General features: G+C 35.0%; 1 protein-coding gene across 1 annotated transcript; it reads left to right on the top strand.

The window, feature by feature from the left end:
• The first annotated feature begins 2,431 nt into the window (after positions 1–2,431).
• Positions 2,432–7,257, top strand: LOC106103156 (slit homolog 3 protein-like). Its single transcript, XM_013282832.1, is given in 2 exon segments — positions 2,432–6,491; positions 6,493–7,257. Coding segments are annotated over 2 exon segments (3,987 nt in total). The 5' UTR covers positions 2,432–2,646; the 3' UTR covers positions 6,635–7,257.
• Positions 7,258–22,727: the final 15,470 nt, after the last annotated feature.

Below are 22,727 nucleotides of genomic sequence, written 5' to 3'. Positions count from 1 at the left end.
CTTTTTAAGTAATTGGCAACAGAGTGTAAAGCTTTAGTTCAATCAACGACCTTATATTCCGCGAAGCGTATCCTTAACTGATAGGATAATTATTCCGCACATAATTTCATAGTATGTGAACAACATGAAACAATCTCAATTGATGGCATGATTAAAATTGACAAATGCAATTTGCTGAATTAATTTGCCATGTAATTGACTTTGATGGTCGTAATCTTAGACAATCTTAACAGTTTGATAATTCAAACAACATTTAACTTTGTTCTTTCTTACTGAATACTCACGTTATTATGATAAAAACAACAATGGAATGGAAAAACTGACGCTGGTATTTCGTCTCAATCTTTTGCATACCATATAGATTTAATTCATTTCTGTGTTTTATTCTATGACAATAATAACCTTTAACAAAGGGAGAATTATATTTTTATAGTGTTGCGAATTGAAACGATTTGATAACTTCTTAACTATATTTATTAATTCAAGTTCTGACTTTACAAACCAACATAACCATAGCAACCTATTCTATGCAACAACCAAAGAGTATCTAATATCATAAAATTTGTCATAAATTAAAAAGTTTATTATCAAAGAACATTCTACGTAACAATAGTATAAGATGGCAAACGAGCCTATCTGAATTCGCCGAAATGGCGAAGCGACCGCTGCCCAGACATCCTCAATTACGTTGTTAATCCAAAATCGACAGAAGTTTTTGTAATTTTTTGTTTAAATCTCCACAACGAAAAGTGAGTGATGAAAAGAAGTCTAGTATGTAGTTTTTATATTTTTTAATAAGTGAAGAAACTTGGTATTTACGAGTATAATATTATTTATTTATTAAAGCTTAAACTAACATCAATAGTTACGTCGATTTTCTCATTCTCTCTAATTAAGTTTGAACTTTCAGTACATATTTAGTTGTTCGCAATTCCGCGCCGCGTCTGACGAGACATCTTAATATTTCGCGAGCGTGTTACAACTACACTAACTATGTTCTTAACTCCTTAATTAGCGTACAAAATTAAACCGGTCTGATGCTATATAACACGGAACGAAAGCGCCGGTGTCAAATGTCCCATTGACTGTCGCCACTTGGAACTTTGACACGGTATAAGAATGCGTATTTTGTCGAGTAATATTTAAAATTTTTACTTTAGAAGGAGTTCCAGGCTCTCATTTTAGTGTAGGCACGGAGATATCCTATTTTATTTCATTTAATACTCTTACACATAACAAATACGTTTTTTTTACCTATTAATGCACACAATATCTGTCATCTCTCTTATGCATGGTTTACACTTGGCCATTACAGTTGGCCAGGAGTAGTCATTAACTGGACTGACTTTCAGCTGTCACCATCTGGAGCCAGGCTATTTATCTTTGTTAAAAAAGCGATATAATTTTGTATAGGTATTTAATGGAAACTTACTACAGTCACCTCTAGCGTGTATACCGCCTACTTACCTATTTAGTGACTAATTACAAAGTGATTTGTATAGTTTCGAAGTAATCAGTAATGTTGACACTCCGTTTACACGAGATATTGGAAATGGTATTGATAGATACAGGACGGGACCACTTTAGGTGATGTCATTATGTGAGTAATTTGACAAGTGCACAGATAAGCTACGACTTATCGCAATAGGAATGCGTCACGGTCACAGGTACAGATTAAAAAACAAAAGAATTTTGCGGAAGGTGAAAAACTCGACAAGATAGTACATATTACTTTAGGGGTCATCCGGCTATAGATAAGACATTATGAACTTGTCTAAAGTATTTAAGATCTCATGTAGTCATTGATAGACAAATTCTAATTGTGTTGATTGGAATTTGATCACTAGATGGTTTATAGGTATGCTTTTATTTATAATTATAAAGATATTAATAAGAAATTCTTTAAAGCATTTGTATCCAATGTACCTTTACGACTTCTTAAATTAAGTAGCCTTATTTGGTTTAATAGACACGAAAGTTTATTAATAGTATGGTTAGTTCGCTAACAAATGAACTCTCACATACAATAAAGGTAGCTCGTCGTGACTACACAATGATTAAGAGTCCACGGGCGCGTTTTCGAAACCTAGTGAGCTTTTACTCGTACACTTCGACATAGCGTTTCAATTATTTTTATATTACTAAACACATTATTGTTCTAAACATGCCAGGACCATCTCAGAACGTTTTCTTTCTTTTTATGCTAATATTCGATTGACTTTTAGCAATTAAACAAAACAAACAAAGTAAGCAGCGCCATGTTTATAAAAGCTCGCTATGCGCGCTCCTGTTCATGCCAATCTCGCGGCGCGGCGGGCAACTTGTTGCCGCTGTGAACTTTTGAGCGGAGAGAGTCCGCCTCATCGGACCTCCCTGTCGGGGGAGGAGCGACCGCGCGGGGAGCCGGCGGTCGCTCAACTCCATGCGTTCCGACATTCAGTCGCTTCTCGCGCGTCGCCGAGACTGGTGTGTGATCAGTGTTAGCGCACCGCGTCCGTAATGGGACGTACTTCGGAACAAGTTTGACGGGAAATTCGTAAAGTTTTCCGAGCGCATTTGGACTAGCGGTGCGATGTGCGCGACGACACCTGCCCATCTTGTGACGATTGTTTGAATTAAGTGACGGTTATAAGTGAAGTAAACAAAATGCAAGCGACTGTATTATTGTTGTGGTACTTTGTGTGGTGCGGGCTACGGTCCGGTGCGGGCGGCGCAGCGCTGACGAGCCGCGTGGCGGAGGCGCCGCAGGAGTGCGAGTGGCAGCGCGTGTCGGGCGGGCCAGGGGAGCCCACGCGCGTCCAGCTGGCCTGCTCGCTGCGCACGGCCGCCGGCGCCACCGACCTGCTGGCCGGCCTCAGCGCCTCGCAAGCACAGCGCATCACTGCGCTTGACTTGCATTGCACTGACGTATTGTTCTTCGAGAGCTCCCTTGACGTCGGAAGAAGAAAAGAAGAAGGAACTGAACTGTTGTCGCGTTTTCATAATTTAAAAGAATTAAGGATAGAGTCGTGTAAGATTCGATACGTCCCGTCGGCGGTATTGTCGCCTCTGAGCGGTTTACGCACTCTGAGCATACGCACACACAACACGGATTGGTCTGCTATGTCAATGGAATTCCACAGAGACACATTCAGAGGACTTACCGATCTTAGAAGTTTAGACTTGGGTGATAACAACATATGGGTACTCCCGTCGGAGATATTTTGTCCCCTATACAATTTAAAGGAGTTAAACGCTACGCAGAACAGATTACAGGATATATCAAATTTAGGATTTTCGGACTGGGGCAACGGACCTACTGCGCCAGGTAAATCTTGTAATACTGTATTGGAGACGTTAGATATGTCATACAACGAAATAAGTGCTCTGCCAGATAACGGCCTTTCTAGTCTACGAGCTCTACAAAAACTATTTTTACAAGATAACAGGATATCAACAGTGGCAGATCGCGCATTCGTCGGTTTGAGTGATCTTCAGATTCTTAATTTATCAACTAATGCACTGACGGCACTGCCGCCGGAGATGTTTCAATCGTCGCGGGACATAAAACAAATATACTTAAACAATAACTCGCTGAGTGTGCTTGCACCTGGATTACTTGAGGGACTCGATCAGCTGCAGATACTAGACTTGTCCGTCAACGAGTTGACCAGTGAGTGGGTCAACCGCGATACATTCTCGGGATTGGTGCGTCTCATTGTTTTGAATTTGTCACACAACAAAATAAGCAAGATAGACGCACTGTTATTTCAAGATTTAAATAATCTTCAGTTCTTAAGTCTGGAATTCAACAACATTGCTCGAATAGCAGACGGAGCATTTTCTAATTTGAAGAATCTTCACTCGCTGTCTTTGGCTCATAACAACATTATCGAAGTAGATAGCGGTCATTTCTCAAACTTATACGTATTAAACCAGTTATTCCTCGACGGTAACAGAATAACGAAGATAGACTTACGCTCTTTTGAAAATATTACAAAGCTGCACGATTTGGGACTCAGTGGAAACCAGTTGACCGAGGTACCGGAAGCCATAAAGACTCTTAGATTTTTAACATCTCTAGACTTAGGCATGAATAGAATTACCAAAGTCACGACTTCGCAGTTTGAAGGCTTAGATGATTTGTATGGACTCAGGCTGGTCGGAAATAAGATTGAGAAAATCTCTAAGGATACTTTCGTCGCTTTACCGTCACTGCAAATATTGAATTTAGCTTCGAATAATATTGATCAAATAGACGACGGTGCTTTTTCCTCTAATCAGCAATTAAAAGCAATAGGTTTGGATGGAAACAAATTAGTCGACTTAAAAGGCATATTTACTAACACGCAACCCCTCGTTTGGTTAAATGTGTCAAACAATGAGTTGCTTTGGTTCGACTACAGCTACATACCCACGAACGTTGAATGGCTTGACATGCATGAGAACAAAATTGAAAAGCTCGAAGACACGTATGGATTAAAAGAATCTTGCAATATAAAAATGCTCGATGTTAGTCACAATAAAATAAGAAGTCTCGACGAATTCTCTTTCCCTAGCAGCGTAGAAACTATTGTATTAAACAATAATCACATTGAAGACATAAATCCGGGTACATTTTTACAAAAGTATAACCTAAACAAAGTGATTCTTTATTCAAACAAGATAAAAACGTTAGAAGTTGGTGCGTTTGCCATATCAGCAGTATCGGAAGACAAAGATCTACCTGAATTTTATATCAGCGAGAATCCATTCGATTGCGACTGCACAATGGAATGGCTGCAGAGAATTAACCAATTAAGCGACCTCAGACAACGGCCGAGAGTAATGGATTTAGAAAGCGTTAGGTGCTCTTTGACACACTCACGAAATAAGTTGGGCGTGTTTCTACTCGAAGTGAAGTCGTCGGAATTTTTGTGCAAGTACGATTCACACTGCTTCACCCTGTGTCATTGTTGTGACTTTGATGCCTGTGATTGTAAGATGACTTGTCCAGATAATTGTACGTGTTATCATGATCTCACCTGGAACTCCAACGTCGTGTATTGTTCGAACGCCGGCTACGATCACGTGCCGGACAGAATACCGATGGACGCGACCGAAATCTATTTGGACGGGAACGACTTGAAAGAATTAGGAAATCACGTATTTATCGGTAAAAAACGACTGCAAGTTCTTTATCTCAATAACAGTAATATAAACACAATACAAAATAGAACGTTTAACGGCATTGAATCATTGAGAGTACTCCACTTAGAAAATAATAAACTCGAAGTACTTAGAAATACGCAGTTTACTCGGCTTCCGAATCTTAACGAACTTTATTTGAACGAAAATAAAATAAAGGTGATAGAGAATGATACATTTAATTACTTGCCATCACTAGAGTACCTGAACCTTGATAATAACGGTTACGTTGATTACATGCCGTGGAGAGTCATTACAGATAATAATCCTCGCACGCGGGTCTCCGTCGACGGTAACAACTGGATATGCGATTGTAAAGATGTGGCCCAACTCAACCAATGGCTAATAAAGAAATCTAAAGACACTGAAAACATGATGTGTTACTTTGCACACGGACAGTCAATGAATAAAACTATCGCGATGGTAGCGAAGGAATGTAAAACGGAGACTACCACGGAAGAGACTGGGACGGAGACTCTAAAACGATTATTCATCGAATCGAATGATGGCGTCGAAAATTACATTCCATATATCGCAGTCGTGTTGATAATAGTAATCATACTTTTAGTGATGTGCGCCTTTCTGTTCATGTTCCGGGAAGATTTTAAATTATGGATGCATTCTAAATACGGCGTTAGAGTATTCAGTTCTTCTTCGAAGGATATGAACGATAACAAAAATAAACGCTTTGACGCTTTCTTTGTGTATAATCCACGTGATGAAGACTTTGTGACGCGTGCGGTGAGTTCGGAATTAGAGAATTCGGGCCATTCTTTGTGCCTTCAGCATAGGGACTTGCAACTGATCGAGAGACGATCCGGCGATAGTTTATCCAGTGCCTCGGAAAGTTCTAAAAGACTTGTTATTGTGTTATCTATAAACTTTTTAGAGCAAGAATGGTACGCGCCAGAATCAAAGGCGGCTATTCAAAGTGCTATCAATTCAGTGAACGTTAGGCATAGACGTCAAAAGATAATTTTCCTCGTAACCACGGACTTGAGTGCTATAAACATTGATCCAGATTTAAAAGTGTTGCTCAAAACGTGTACAGTGATCGTGTGGGGGGAGAAAAATTGTTGGGAAAAACTAAATTTTCGGTTGCCTGACGTGGACGTGACGTTGCCCAATCGGACGCTTCACAACGCTAATAATATGAAAACTAGTAATAGGGAGGCTTTCGGTCGTCATGGTAACCTAAGGTACACGGCGCCACCGACGTCTCAGGATCCGTGGTACAAGTACGGGATGGCGCCGCCGATCCTGATGATGTCGAGTCCTATGCACTCGACGAGCGCGAGCGCTGAAGTGTCTGCTCGCAGCACGGAGGCCGGATGACCGGCTACCGCACCATCATAGCTACGTCTCCATAGACAACCACCAGTGCGAGGAGCGCCCGCTCCGACCCGCGCAACAAATACCCATGTCTAATACACGGCCTACAAATGTAAGAAAGACTTATTTCGTTTAAAATTGAAATGTGATTTATTATTTGTATCATTGTGTAAATTGTATGTAATATCGTTCGTTAATTTTTCTTGTATATGTAAAAACTATGTCGAATCGAAATATTCTATGTTGGTGCTCATATGTTACGATGATTTAAAAATAACGTTTCATTTTTAAAGTTGTACTTTAAGTACAAAATGATTGTAATGAGATGCATTTAATAACGGTACCTGTGAAATGACAACAGACTCTCTTTGCCTTTACTTGCACAAATATTTAATTAAGTATTGCATTCCATGTATAAGTTAACATTATGTATTGTTTCTTACATAGGAAGGTTCCTGATACATAGTCCTGTTTACTGACAGGATTTTATGATTAACATGTGATAATGTTAGGTACTTATTTAGAGTATTGTGAAATGTTTAAAGCGAACAGTACATAAGGTACTTGTGTTGTAAGACATGTAAATATAAATAAGATAAAGCTGTTGAAGAACTGAAATGTACCCTAGTCAATTGTAAATAGCGGTTTCTAAATGTAAGTTTATAATTTGTGATGTAATTTTTAGCTAGAACATGAAAAAAATCGTATTTATTACGCTTCCAAACGAGAGTATAAATAAATTAATATTTTTATCTACTATTTTCGCTTTTATTTGCACTCCACCTTATCTTGTTATCACAATTGGTATACTAAACATGAGTCAGTAAAAATTCTTAGAATTGACAGATGCAAAACTCTTGGAATAAGATTTTATATAATTAAAATTTAAAATAAAGAAGTAATTGATAAATTTAATATAATTCAATAATTTATTTTATCATTTTAATATTTTATAAAATTTGATTAATAACAATAATTGAAATATTAAAATCATTAATTTTTTATAATGTCTCTTATCTGATATTTTATTTTATATATACATTCCTGTTTCACCAATAATGTATAGTTTAACACAATAAGTTTACACAATACAAGATAAGATAAAGATATTCCTAAACTCTTAAAAGTATTAATTTTTTTTCAAAACAACTCATAATAAACAAATGGGCAGGTGATTTTAATACACAATATGTTCATTATAAACAAATTGTCGATACATAATGAAATCATAATGAAGTGTGCGGTTAAAAAAATTCTTCATGGACATAATCAATTTACCGAAACGCGTTATTCGCCCATCCACATTCAGACGTATAAATATTTATTTTATCTAAATTGATCGATCGGGATAAGATCACGCCGCTCTCTGTACGATTTTAATTTAAAAAGTGACCGCGACAGTGGCCGCCCCGTGCCCGCTGTGTTACTATAAATCATTGTCCGGCTCACCGACGATGAATAAACACCACTTTAATTGACTTTTGATTGCACCTCACTGTCTCGTAGTATTTAAAATCTCTTACGAACGTAGATCAATTGATTTTACTATCACTTGCGCCTATCAATCTTAGTCAAAAAGCATTCGTACTCATGACTAATTACAAAAAAATTAAAATAAATAATAATTATTTTTTTAATAATAAAATTCAAATTATTTAATTTATTTTCGTATGGTAATTGTTTAAATTAAAGTTTATTTTAAAGTATTTACTAGTGTGTTTGAAACAAAGAAGACCATTGTATTTAGTGTTTGTGGAGTTGTCGGTACATCAAGTGTGCTTACTTTAAATTTAAATTGGCTTGTCAGTCTTTTTTATTTTGGCTTAAAATGTACAAGTTTATCCTGTCGTTGTCCAACCACTATACAAAGAGTTAAATTATTCTTTTACAAAACACGAAGGTATTGTGTACATGTAGAATAAAGCCGCTCATGTCCAAAGATTCGCAATAACCTCGCGGTACGTCAACTGAGGTTCAGTTGCTTCGATAAAAACCTTCAATATTTTTACTTTACGAACTGAATAATCGAGATGGTGATTTCAGATATAGGTCCCATAGCGAGCGTCGACACAATGCAAGAGTGAAGAATGCATTTCTATTAAACAACTTTTTATACAATAAAAATATTTCGAGGCGGTTTGCTATTAACGTTTTTACCTTGTATCGCTTCATTGAATAAATACTTGATATAATTAATTAAATTCTAAAAACAGCGATTACATTTAATTAACTAATAAATATTACAAACCTATTAGGGTTTTCTATGTTATTGTTACTAGTGTAAATATTAAAAAGAAATTAGCTATAATTGATACAGGCCTGTTTTTCCCCGTTTATTAATTGTATATTGTTTGCAATAAAATAAAAAAAAATTGATCATTTTCTTTTTGCTTAGCTTTGTGAATGATTCGCAATTAGTATTAATGATTTGACCACCTACTGTGAATTTCGTGGAAGGCAGGCTTACGTATTTGATAGACTGGACAATCAGTTGTGAGACCGTAAGCCGGTAGATGCAAAGGTTAAACTATTGTTATAGCTTCCGGAGTCAGGTCTATTTATTGTATACCGTTAGCATTCCTTTTGCTACTGATTCTATGATATCTTGTAGTATCAATAGCTTATTTCATACCTTGTATTGATTCCAAGGTGACAAACGAATATGTTATTTTGTTTAATTGTTTTGTTTAATGCTGGGATTCTGAATTTACCATTTATTTTATCGTTATCCAGAGATTCGTAAATGTTAGTTTACCTAAGTTTCAGAGTAAAATTCAAGTTCGGAAACGCATTCCATGAAGTTATCAAATTAAAAACACTAACGAATGGTTAAGTAGCTGGGAAACTGAAAATGAATAGAAGAAAACTAGGTTACAAGGTTGTCTGTTCGTGTGATCCGTGTAGCCATGGAGTTAAGATGTTAGGGTTATATAAATGCACTGTGCATATGTGAGTCCTCTTCAATGGAATATCTGTATATATGAGTAGCTGACGTGATAATATTTGAGAAGTAAAATTATTATGGTTATACTTAGAAGTATAATATTTATTACTTACATTAGATGTTGTCTTTGTTATTGTATCTGTCTTCTAAGAATTAATATCTATTACGATGAAAACTCAGAGAAGTTATTACTGATTTTTTAAAAGAAATAAAAGAATCAATCGGTTAAAATGTCTTTAACCACGATAAAGTTAGTATTAAAACTTAATATGTTCTACCTTAGATGTAGTTTGGAAAATATCTATTCACGTTTTACGAATGACAGGAATAAATATCGAGATATATTTATCCATTATCTCGAGATAGAGAGATAATATAGATTTATTTGATTAGTATTGATTTACGTCGCCCACTTTCTCTCTTCGCGTGTTTATTGACTTGAAACGGCGAATATCTCAAGCACAGCTGTAATACGACACTGCACATTCAGATACATCCAATCTGCTATTTGAATTCTCATTGGGATTTATAGATGAAGTCTATCGAATCGTCGTCGACGCGTACGATCTATTCGCTCCAGCCATGTTCTAACTCGTCCACTCATCACCTTTTTTCTCCGGCAATACGATACTCTATCGTTTATAGACTGCGTTCTGTCCCCAAACCCGTTCCAAATGGATGAGAGACATCTCGGGTACAGCTTGGAAAATATTCAAAGGCGAGGTGACAATTGATTATGCGTCCGGTGAAGACAAAAAGCGGAATAGCTCGATTAGTTATGTCGCCGGCGGGCGTAGGCCGGCCGGAGACAATAGATTGCTCGTGCTTTATTATTCTATAAACATTTATGTCCCTATAAATGGCCTTTTAGCTTTTCGTGAAGCCAAGATTGTGATGTTATCGGTCTAAAGACAGGTTTATTATGTAAGTGTCGGTGGTAGCTACGTGCGAAAACGTCGCTATAAAATTTGACGTACTGTTTAGCGTATTTGCATGTTCTTTAACTAATAAACTTCGTTAGAATGATAATTAAATGAGATTTTCTAAAGCTTTAACAGCGCTAAATTCCTCACATAAAGATTTTAGTATGTAGATTGGAGACATACTTTAGTTTATGTTAGCTAATTAAAATAATAATTTATAACTAATAAAAAAATAAAAATTATGGCTGACAATTAATGACGAACAAATGTGTAGGTTATGTTATTTAGTTGGAAGCTAATTATAATGGAAAACACTTTTAAAATTCAAGTAATGTAGCTCGCTGATTAAAAACATAATCTCAATTTTGTCCTTAATTCCGGGTGCAAAAAATACATTTATATTGTAAATTGAAAGAGAATTAAAATTGATTTACAAAACGGGTAAACGGAACGTTCCAAATTGTTCGGTGCAATGAAAACAAAGTTTATTACAATAGCATACGGCGTCGGTGTCTTTTGCCGTTTGTAATTAAAACATTTTGTATATGAAATTGACTCGAATTGTTAACGTCATTATAATTCTTAAAACTTTACGACATTGTTATAAATTTTATAGCTAAATGTATTGTTATATTAAGAGGTTAATCTGTAAATGAAAGTTACAAAAGGTCTACTATTTAATAGAATAAGATAAATGATGGAAAATCAAAATAGGATTAATTTAGTTGAGAAGTTAAGCAACTTTGACATTATAAACCACATAAAAGTAATTTTTAAAACCTTTTTAATATTGACAATTACTGAAACGTTCAAATATTCCACAACGTTTTATATACCACCATATTTAAACTCCAAATTCGAATGTGGCGCTTACCAAGCGAAGTGTTTATGCTTCGTTTCAGTATTCTGCCGTGAGTATTTTAAATTGAGGTTGGTAGTAAGAATAACATTCATTCGCTTTTCAATAGCGGTTCAAGTTCAGTGCCCACTCTCACAGCTGCTGGGTTATAAAAACCAAGCTATATAAAAACGTAGGCACGTCTGTCTTGAAGGTTTAATACATTTATTGACTAGCTAGTTATCTTTAATGACTTGGACCTAATTGCTAATTGAAAATTATAATAACGATGTGATATCCGCCTTCTTAATATAATAAATATACGTGAGAATATATTTTTTCTAACACCAGTTTGTATAAGAAACTTTAAGAAATTGTTAACACTATAGCTATCCACAAAGCGTTGTTTAAAAATACAGTATCACACTACTTTTATTGTTAAAGTTAATGCGGAGCTAATTGTCTTTAATTATGTTTAGCATAAATATATATTTTTTACCTTCTATAAACTAGAGCTTGACCATGATCCCACCTAGACCAAAGTAACTACCGATTCACCCTTAGGACTTATGGCTAGTTTCTCAGCTACGTACGAAATGCGTTTCCGAACTACGTAACTTGAGTTTCACTCTGTTTAAAATGAGGTCAAAACAACACTAATTTACTGGGTAATGACAAAGAAAATGGAAACTTAAGAAACCGTGATCATCAAAGGACATTTCACCGAAGATTTTAGACAACCTCTTTTTTTATTTTCGAGATGATGACCAAAATCGTGGGTGACCACTAAGTCTAAAACGGCTGGACCGATTTTTACAGAACTTTAACGAGAAGGTAGCTGATGCATTTGGGAATATTAAAAACGACCGTTTTATGTTATTCCGCACTAACAAAGTCGCGGGCGACTGCCAGTTATGAACAGCTTCATTGGTAGAAGTGGTATAGATTGTCACATATATTGAGGACATTGCGTAGGATGATACAATATCATAAAATAATTCTACTATTTTATTGTAAACAAATAACATATTTATATAGAATCATGTTATTCCATATGAATAAGTAATAAAAATGTTTGACAAGGTTAACAACAATTGACCTAAGATATGTCGTTTTTATTACTAAATGGAATGAGAAAGTAAAAAACTACTTTGAACTTTGAAACCTCTTTGTATTTATGAATTTATTATTTGTTAAGGGCAAACATATTGCGAATATCTTCATGCTTTTATTTGTAGTTCATGTTATTCTATAAATACAAAACAATACGAGCGATTGTCGATTGTTTCGCAGCAATTCAACTATTTAGTTGCACAACTAAACGAACTATGTGCAAAACTTCATAAGCATAAAGGAATCAAAGCAAGACTAAACAGTTGTGCGATAGTTTAGTTTCAGGTGTGCGCACGATCTAAATGTTTTTCTGTCATAAAATTTAAGTATGCTTCAAGTAATGTAAACAGTAAAGTTAAAATGCGATTTATTTGCTATGTTCTTGAAAGATTTTCACGTCGAGAGTCGGTTGTTTGATTTGCGTCATACAATTAAGCTGACCCAGATCTAACGAAGAACAATTAAAAGCTTTTAAGTTAATCACGTATTTGAAAATAACGATTGCCCGCTCTGTTTGTACAGACATAAAGCTATTACTTAATTAGCGGCAATGGAAACGTTAATTTCTCGGTTGCTAATTAATCATGCAAACACAGGGAACATTTTTATTTACCTGTGTGTATAGCTATTGGAACTAAATAACTGTTAATTATTAGTATTTTTAATTATGCTCGGTTTCTGAGGTTTCCTTAAATGTTATCATTACTTAATTATTTATTAGTGATCGGTACCTATGTACGCATTTCATATAGTTATCGAACAAAAAACCCCAACCAATGGTTAAATGTAACTGGGAAACCGGCCATTAGTGACGAAGGAATAAAGTGAACTTTTAGTTTTATAATTTGAAGCACTTTACTTATTTCTGTATACGTATTGTTGAAGTGTGTTAAGTCTGTCTGTCTGTGTTAGGCAATGAGAATGTCTGGCAATATGGCGCATTTCTGGTCCTTTTTTTTTTATAACATAAGATGGCAAACGAGCAAGCGGCCACCTTAATCCGCCAAAATGGCGAAGTGACCGCTGCCCATAGACATCTGCAATTGCAAATGCGTCGCCTACCCTTATACGACGGAGGAGGAGACGCACATAAAGATGATATTTCCTCTTCCTATGCATCTCCTTCATCGTCAAATCCACTTCCCCTTCCCATCCTCTCATTAGAAAAGGGTGGTCAAAAGAAAGGGACTTAAATTAGGCCTCCGGCACCACACTCTTCAGACGAAACACGGCATTGGTTCCATTTCACACCTGTCTTCTGTGTGGTCGTGGTATTACACCGGGCGTGCCGGCCAATTCGTGCTAAGATGTTACAGCGGGCACTACCACTGTCAAAGTCCTCACTCTGTGGATACTGACTACATGTTAAAAAATTCATCCCGCTCTTGTTACTAATACCATAAATGCGAAAGTTTACACGGTTAGGTTTTTGGATGTTTGTTAGAGTTTCTAGAATAAGTGGCTTAAGCCGTCTCGCTGAATTATGGCTTTTTAATTAAGTTTATTTTAATTCCGCGCAGACGACGTCGCGAAAATAACCACTTTTAAAAAATAACAACAATACTAATAATACTGTTTAAGCAGTGGAAATACACGATAACATAAATTTGATTAACATCAAAACTAAAGAATTGAAGACAATAACATTTTATTTTAGCATTTTGTTTCTTCTAATTTAATGTATTCGCATAATTTTTACAACAGAGATTTTAAATGATTATTTTTATTAGGTATACATACTTAATATATTTAAATTGATTATTTATTTTTCGCTGTAGCTTCGCCTAACTAGTAGTTATATGTTGCCCAATGCTCACAATTTGTAATTATTACCGCAGCTGTTTCCGTTGTATGGGTGGAGTTATTTTTTTTAATAAAAAAACCGACTCACCGTTATTGGCTGAAGGAAGAAGTGTCTTGGAATTACAAATTTAAATTCGCTGGGGGATTACTTTGAAAGGGCAAGAATGTATCGCATATGTAGCAACGATGAGTTTGTTTTTTTGTTGCTTTTTTTTGTAATTCAACGCACTACGTGTTGATATAAGTAATGTGTTTTTTGCGCTTTGGTTTTAAGCAACAATTTCACAGGACAATTTTGATAAATACATATCTCAAATTTTATTGAAATACTAGTACGTCAGTACAATGCCGTGTTTAAATAAACACTTCCTATAAAACATACATCATTTATCCGTAACAAAACAACAATAAATTTTTCCTTGTTCAATTTGCTGCAATAAAATACCTAATTAGAACGAAACGACGAATGGCAATTTAAAAAGACCCTTAATATTTAATCATGCTCATTTTCTTACCCTCATTATATTCCCTGAGTGAGGGCGGCAAAAGTACAAATGGCTATTTCAAACGAAATGAAGAAATAGAAAAATGATCGGGTCGCTACTAAAGGATTTAATTAAGGATGTTACCTCCGCGTCGTTACCTGGGTGGTTCCAGATTCGACCTCCGATAAAACGTATATATTTTTAATTATTATCTTCGATAAGGGCGAGCGCAACCCTTCATTTCTATTTTAATAATCTATGAGGAACATAGAAAACATCTGCACGTCATTAGTCAAACAAATCCATGGTATTAAGCAGTGGTTTTTATCTTTAAGTTGGAAGGAAGCGGCGCGTGATTTCTGAGCGAACGTTTCGCGATAATTCCCCGAACGTGCTGTGTTGCAGTCACTTTTTGTCTAGTTCCCTGTACGAGTTAAAAATAAATTAACATCTGTCACCCTATTCCTTATATACACGATAGAAATACATAGTAAGGTAAAACAACTACAAACGAAATAGCATAGATAAAATTAACTTAGTGTAGAGATTTACTCCACCAAAGAACGCGCTAATCATATAAACAAACAATCATTTGGGATTGAAAAAGTCTTTTTAATAGCCAAAATTCTCTACGATTCTTACAAGACAAGTAAAAAGGAACTGAAAGTCAAGTTTGGCGCAGCGGTAGAAATCATGTGGCCCAGCTAGTAACGTATAGAAAGGTTGTACAAGTCACGCTAAAGCAATTACCGAGATATATCTAATGTAGAACTGCATGTCTGGGAGTTTTGATTTCGTCCGAGCTAATTGGGGTCATGTGCCACCAAAGTAAACCAACGTTAAGTTGATTTTACAACGACGTACGTTTGATACGTGTTGACTTAATGAATATATATCAGATCGTGGATGCGATGTTGTGGATGATACGTTCGCTTGTTTGAAATGAAGACAAGCCATTGAGATACCTTATCGTAACCACGTGGTTGATGTGAAGATCGACTTCACGATATGCCTGTTTTAAAAATGCGTCTCGAATGTTATAATTTTTTTACTACGTCATTCGTTGATGTTTTATATTGCAGTTGAAGATTATTTTAAACGTGCTACAGAGATATTGATAGAATTTGAATAATCCATTTTAGATATACGAGTAATCTTTCTCTAAACCAAAGAACGTAAGGGAAATACATAGTTTAAGTTTTTCGGACCTTTTATTAACTTAATGTTAATTTTTCTAATATTGTTACTATATTATAAACATTTGTTTCGTAATTAATACTGCAACGAGGGTCCAATTTCGTGGCATACAAACCGCAAATGACGTATAGTAACATAATCCTACTTACATAACAAGACTAGAATGAGCACTTGCACAGAATCTTTTACATGTTAGTAAAACTTACGAGTATAGTGAATTTTAAACCCACTTTATTGATATCTCTGTTATCCATAAGAGAACGAGGAAGATAGTGACATTGTTGTAATACAGTTGTTATGACATTGGAAAGTCACAGAGTTAAAAAATTCAATTCATATAACCGGCAACGCACCTGCAGTACTTGTGATATAGCGAATTTGAAAGAGTGATTACGTGAAATTAAGCGTTTTTTGTTTGCCCAGTTTCTTTTATAAAAATAGTATACATTTGAAATGAACATTATTAAACGAAAGCATTTAATACAAATAATAAAACGGTGGGAATATGGGACATGTGGTCACACCATAATACCACTTTACTCGATGGCCCAACAACCAGTAACACGAGCTTCGCTAAAATATCTGCCATATGCGGGGACAAACAGGGGTTGCACTTGTCACGAAATAATATTAAGTGGATTGAATTGAATATGATGATTAGGACGCGACCGGGCGCGGTGCACTCGTTCACAATACTTAGTTCGTTAAAATTTACCCCCAAAGGAAAGCACAGGAGAGGTGTGGAGTCGCATAAAATATTTTAATGTTTTATTTCTTCTTGAATGCAACAATATAATTGGTTTCATTTGGACATTAGTCATGTAATTTTTACATACTCATTTGTACTTATTCATTTTATTTATAGTGGTATAAACAGGAAAGATTTGTATTTTTCTATGCGTTGAAATAAGGCAAATACTACTGGGCCGATTTTAAAAATTCTTTCACCATTAAAAAGATATTTTATCAGTAAGTAACAAGGGTTATGTTTTTATTATCTTTTTAATCTACCGTCAGCGAAGTCGCGAGCAACAGCTAGTCACTACTAATTTGAATGAGTTTTTTTAAATCTTTACTTTTAAAATTGTTTTACAAAAAATTAATTTAATATTTTATTAATAACATTGCTAAGGATTATCACTACTTTTTCCTGGAATTCTGTATTACGAAAAAAAAATTGTAAGATGTGTAATGTTTTTCTCATGATATTGTCTCAATAGCGTCGCTGTGCGGTTCAGTCTGGGAGCGCGACTCATTCCCTTTACGTTTCGCCGCCACAACGCTCCTGCAACTTGCTCTAGTCTTTTTATTTCGGTCACGGTCCTTGAATTACGTAATTAGCGGTAACTTATTGGGAGTTCGGGGGCGTCCTATTGCTTTCGAACGTGATTAAGTGCTGTGCGGAATGATAATGTTGTTCTGTTTAGATTATTCGAAGGGAGCATAAGGTTTCTATAAATCCAAGAGGATTGTATAAAAGGCTAAGATCCAAAGCGTTTGACCTTCCCTCTTCAGATTTCCTGACGAAACCTACATTATATGAAAGAGCACATGTTGTTACTGGGTTGCCTAAACCTAGCCTGGCTGGGCTATGTTTAATTGATTATTTTTTTATTTATAAGCAAGAATATTTTTCACCCTAGTGTTACACTACACCAGTAGTGTTAGTTTCATGAGGCAGTAAATTAAATGTTTTTCAATTAAGTTGTATTGCAAATAGTAAGTTCACAATTTTAACCTAGTACGTTAGTAAACTGACAAATTTCACAATCTATCAGCGACATAGCTCAATTATCCAGATTCCTTATATACTAAGAATTGAACCATTCAATAGTATTATGTCAAGGCTTAAGTTATAAGTAGTAATCACTTTTATTAAGTACTGCGTAGACCGGTAATCATAGTTTCCGCCTATTGGTTTTATATTGAAATTATACACAAAGCTAGTTATTACGCAATCTCCAAATTGTTAGTTTTAACTGTACTGTCGCTTGTGGTTTCGAATTTTTTTTCACTATCCTCAAACCTGGCTACCCGCATGTTCAACATTTGATGCACCTTTTATAATAAATCTAACATACAATAATGTAATAATCCAGGTGGAAAAGTTTGTTAATTTCGAGAATTTAGTTAATACATGTTATTATTGATAATATTTCGCTATACTAAAAGTAATTATAAAAGATTCTTCACTATCATTTTAAGGGCCTGTCCCACTAAATTATAAATTGTCTGATAACAATCCAACGTGTAAAATATGTTGAAAATATCGAATTTTGTTACCTTGTCTGATAGTAACTGCGCCTCTATCAGCCATCAGTGGTGGGATTTTAATGTCAACGAGTGAAACATCCAAAAAGGTGGAGGTTATTTTATCTGTGCGTTTTTTTTTATCAAAGTTCCGTAACAATACCAGTATTTACAAGTGATGTGATATTCTTATTTCCGTATTATAAGAAATGCGCACAATATTTCTAACTACTTGTATAAAAAGTGGTACTTATACTGTTGGCTCATTTATTTCTTTCCACCAGTTACAACGGGAAGTATCAGGTTAAAGATAATGGCTGCTTGTGGTTGCGGTTTGAAGATTTAGATTCCTTGTGTAAAGAATTTGCGATCTATCTATTTATCGATAACTATACAAAACTTCCGTACTTTAATGTTACATGTATAGCTATTCTGACTATAGGCATCTTTTTGGAAAACAAACAAAAGCGTCGTGTTTTTATTTCTTATTTGCGTGACCATAACTATTAAACATTCGAATATTATAGTAAACTATATCTTAGCAAAAACGTAAATCTTATATGTTACAAAAAATATTTGTAAAATATACTAATACTTCACGCTTACTAATATTATAAATGCGTAAGTTTAGATGGATCGATGGACGTTTGTTAGAGTTTGTAGCCTGAACGAATTTCGATTAAAATTGGTATAAATGTAGAGGATAGCCTGGAACTTACTACTAGTTTTGTTTTATTTTAATTCCACGCGGACAGAGTCGCGGACTAAAGCTGGTAATATATAAAATTAAAACAATAGCTAACATCTTCCGCGAACCCGACTGTCCGTTTGTAACTATAATTCATATGATTAAAAATATTTCTTTTACAATCGATAATAAACACAACACTTGTTATTGTAATAAATAAAAAGTTATTATATATCAAGTGGACATGCGACCTCCATAATTCATACGTTAGCATCAGCAACGAGCACCCCGCGTTCTTTCAAACTCACCCCAAATAAATAAAAAGCGCATTTGGTGCACCGTCTGCAACACAATAGATTAAAAAAGAACGCAACCGTATAAAAAACATCCGCGGTTATCTATTAGTATCTAGTTAGAGTTACACTCGCAGATGTTACAATAATAATCCAGACGAACAACATACCCTCACGACTACCGATGTAAAATTAGCTAGAAAAAAACACGTAGAAAAAACAATTTCTTTACCTGAACAGGAGGGATTTGACCCCCTAAATAAATAGATGATTTGAAAACTGCCGGTTTACTAATTGTTCTTTAAGGCGCTGTTAGTTATGGTATTTGGAGTTTTGAAACATTAAATGTAGACTTGAAGAGATTTATGACTTGGATTAGTGGAACGTAATGCTTTGTTTCTTATAGAGTCAGTAAGTTATTTCAGACTATTGCTCTGTTTAGTTAATAAATTAACGATCATTGTTCCGTTAACAAAACCGGTAGTTAATATTAAAATAAGTTTATATTTAGTAAAAACTTACATTCAAAATGTACTTTGTGGTACAGTCAGTGCCATAAATATGGATACATTTAAAAACATATGCTTTCGAATTAAATACATGTTATAGATACATGTCTACGTATTCGCGTGGATATGTATATTTGGAACTATAGGCCTACACAAGTTTCTTTAGTTTGTTTAAATGTATACATATTGTTGCAGCGGACTGTACAATAAAAACCTTTAGCAAATTAATTCTGTTTGTAGGTTACGTACAAAAATGGATATCTGGACTCGAAATGCTATTTAGAACTACGACCGTGTAATAATTCAAATATAAGGATTGACACGAGTTCCCTATAAACGATACGTTGACTCACTGCGACTTAGTTCTAGACACGTACATTTTCAGAATGCAGACTTGCAGATACGAATGAAATATAATACTTAGTCGTAAAACAAACACCTGATATTGTAATAACTAGGTACACGAACAAGCAAAAAATTACTCGAATTTCTATGGAAATAATCATAGTTCGCAACAAGTTGGTAGCTTCCTTCCACACCCATCTGCTAGCAAACAAATCGTTCTATAAAAATATCGTATTACGGATCTCTTTGTAGGTTCGCGGATGTTCGACGTTTGGGAGATTTTGGGGTGCGTTTTTGTGTTTTTTGCGACCGCATTATGAGTTATTGAATGACTACCGTGGGCAATTAATGCTTTATACAATGGGTATGATGGGTGTACAGACCGAGTTCCGACCGGAAAAGTTCGATGGTGTACAATCGACTGCAACTCGATATCGTGTGAGGAGAAGCCCACCTGTTCATATCAAGCCCTACATAACAATCGATGCATGCGCGTATTTCGCTATAATTATGTTGTGAAAATTCGTACGCCTTTTCTTGTATGTTGAGTTTATTAAATTAATCGAATGCAAACAAATATTCGGTTATACCAGTGTACTGGGCCGGCCCGAGTCGAGTTCACTTTCATTTTCAAAAACCTGTGGCTTAAATACTTAGTATATTGATGTAAATACATTTAAAAAAGGTACTGAATTAAACTATTATTTGTTTAATTCTTAAGTAATGTTGAACTTTACAAAATTATATAGGACTATGTAGGATTACAGACTAGTCAAAATACATTTAAAAATTTATTCATGATAACTTTATATATGCCTTTAGCGAAAATTGAATATATCGGATTGAGTTTTATTTCTATGTTAAAGTCAAATGCATTTGCACTTTCAATTCTCTTTGAAGTTGCATCTTGTTTGCCCTGGGGTCGTTAAAGTCGCGTCTACATGTATCCTTGCTAAAGCTTTAACTTTGCTCTACGACATTTATACTATCTACAGAAAGAGGGCGCTGACACTGGTTACGCCGAATATTTCCAAAATTATTTAAATTAAAAATTATAATATGTAATTTTCCTCTTATTGTGTTACTAACGTATCGTTTGTTTATGCGTAAATTGATTATTTATCTTTTTTTATAAGTAAAAAACGAACTAGATATTGTTTAACTTTATGATATAACTAAGTCCACCGTCCTAGAGCAGCTTCAAGCGAGAATATACATGTCTATAAAAAACGCCCGAGCCTCAGTGAAGCCGCTGAGAGTACGGCAATAACAATATATCGAGTCGGTCCGGACTCGGCATTAACTTGGTAATTGTGAATTAATAATTTCAATTACCGCACCGACAAAACCGATGAAGCACTGCAGCGATCGTGCCAATCGTCTGACGTATTATACCTTTAATTTATATACAGAACGACATTTAATACACAAGTGATAAATTTCAAGATGCCATGTTCTTTGGCGCATCGAGTATAGCTCGCGGGGGGTTAAGCGAATAGTTCTTCGGCTCGTATATTAGATTTTAATAGCCAACCCTTAAAGAGCCGAGATTTTTAATTGCCTTTCGTAGTTTCTTACCTAGGAGGTCTATGAGATCGTATGTTATAAATTAGATAATTTAGTTTTACTGTGATTGGTTGAGCAGGAGGGACGCGGTACGAATGTCGATTTGTGGTACTGAGACGATCGTAAACAATATAGTTCGACTTATAAATTATGAACAAATTATTGCTTAACGAAAAGTCATGACTGATTATATATTATCATTATGTCATGATTATTATGTAAAAAAAAGTGTAGCTTGAAATAAAGTTTATTATTATTATCTTACATATCTTTATTCTCTTATTTTTATATATAATACATTTCACATGATTTTCTTAAAAAAAAATAACAAAATAAAACATATTATATAAAAAAATAGAAATCCACCGGCTGCGGAATCCGATGACTCAAGCAACCAGTGGTCAGGGCTGCAGAGACAGGAACCTCCTCACTAGTCGTGCGGTTTCTAAAATAACCGCCTTTTGAATCGGGCCCTTAATCCAACTGTCTAGCGAGAGCTTCTTGAGGTGTTGGTCGAAGCTCTTCGCTATCAGCCCGTGTGCCGAAACGACTATCGGAATAATGGTAGTCGATTTCATACGCCACATGGCGGTAATCTCGTGAGCCAAATCCAAATATTTTAATAGTTTTTCATTTTCGGCTTTCACGAGATTCTCGTCATGTGGGATAGTGACATCGACTAACATTACACAACTCTCAGACCGATCTATTATTACTATATCAGGTCTATTGGCAGCAATATTATTATTATTATTATTATTATTATAAAGAGTTATGAATTTAATGCCATTTCATTACTTTAGCAAACAATTAAATATTCAGAAATGTGATAGTTTTAGATAGTTGTATTGAAGACTAATGTTATAAAAAGGAAAGATTTGTATTTTTGTATTTAATTCACGTAAAAACTACTGGGCCGATATTAAAAATTCTTTCACCATTAGAAAGGTAATTTATCTGTGAATAACATAGGCTATTTTTTTTTCAATTTCACGTGGGCAATGTCGCGAGCAACACCTAGTTGAAGATAAAATTTCTAAGTATCTATTCAAAGTATCAGTTATCGAACCTTAGACGTCATTGTCAGTCTCAACTGAAGACACCGAACCATTAGCGTGTAAAATATATTTTAATTTGAATACTTAATTTGTTTTAAGCTAATAAATATTTTGATATGGAGTTATCTATAAATGTCATCTTAACAGCTTAGGTGTTACAAATGCCTGTATTTTTATAAAGATTTAGGGCCGTAAATAATAAAATCAACGGATTTTG

Source organism: Papilio polytes, unplaced genomic scaffold (assembly GCF_000836215.1).
Source record: "Papilio polytes unplaced genomic scaffold, Ppol_1.0 DF823868.1, whole genome shotgun sequence".
NCBI classification, from domain to species: domain Eukaryota; kingdom Metazoa; phylum Arthropoda; class Insecta; order Lepidoptera; family Papilionidae; genus Papilio; species Papilio polytes.
The sequence above is the reverse complement of the archived record's forward strand: the minus strand, read 5'-3'. Positions and strand labels throughout refer to the sequence as shown.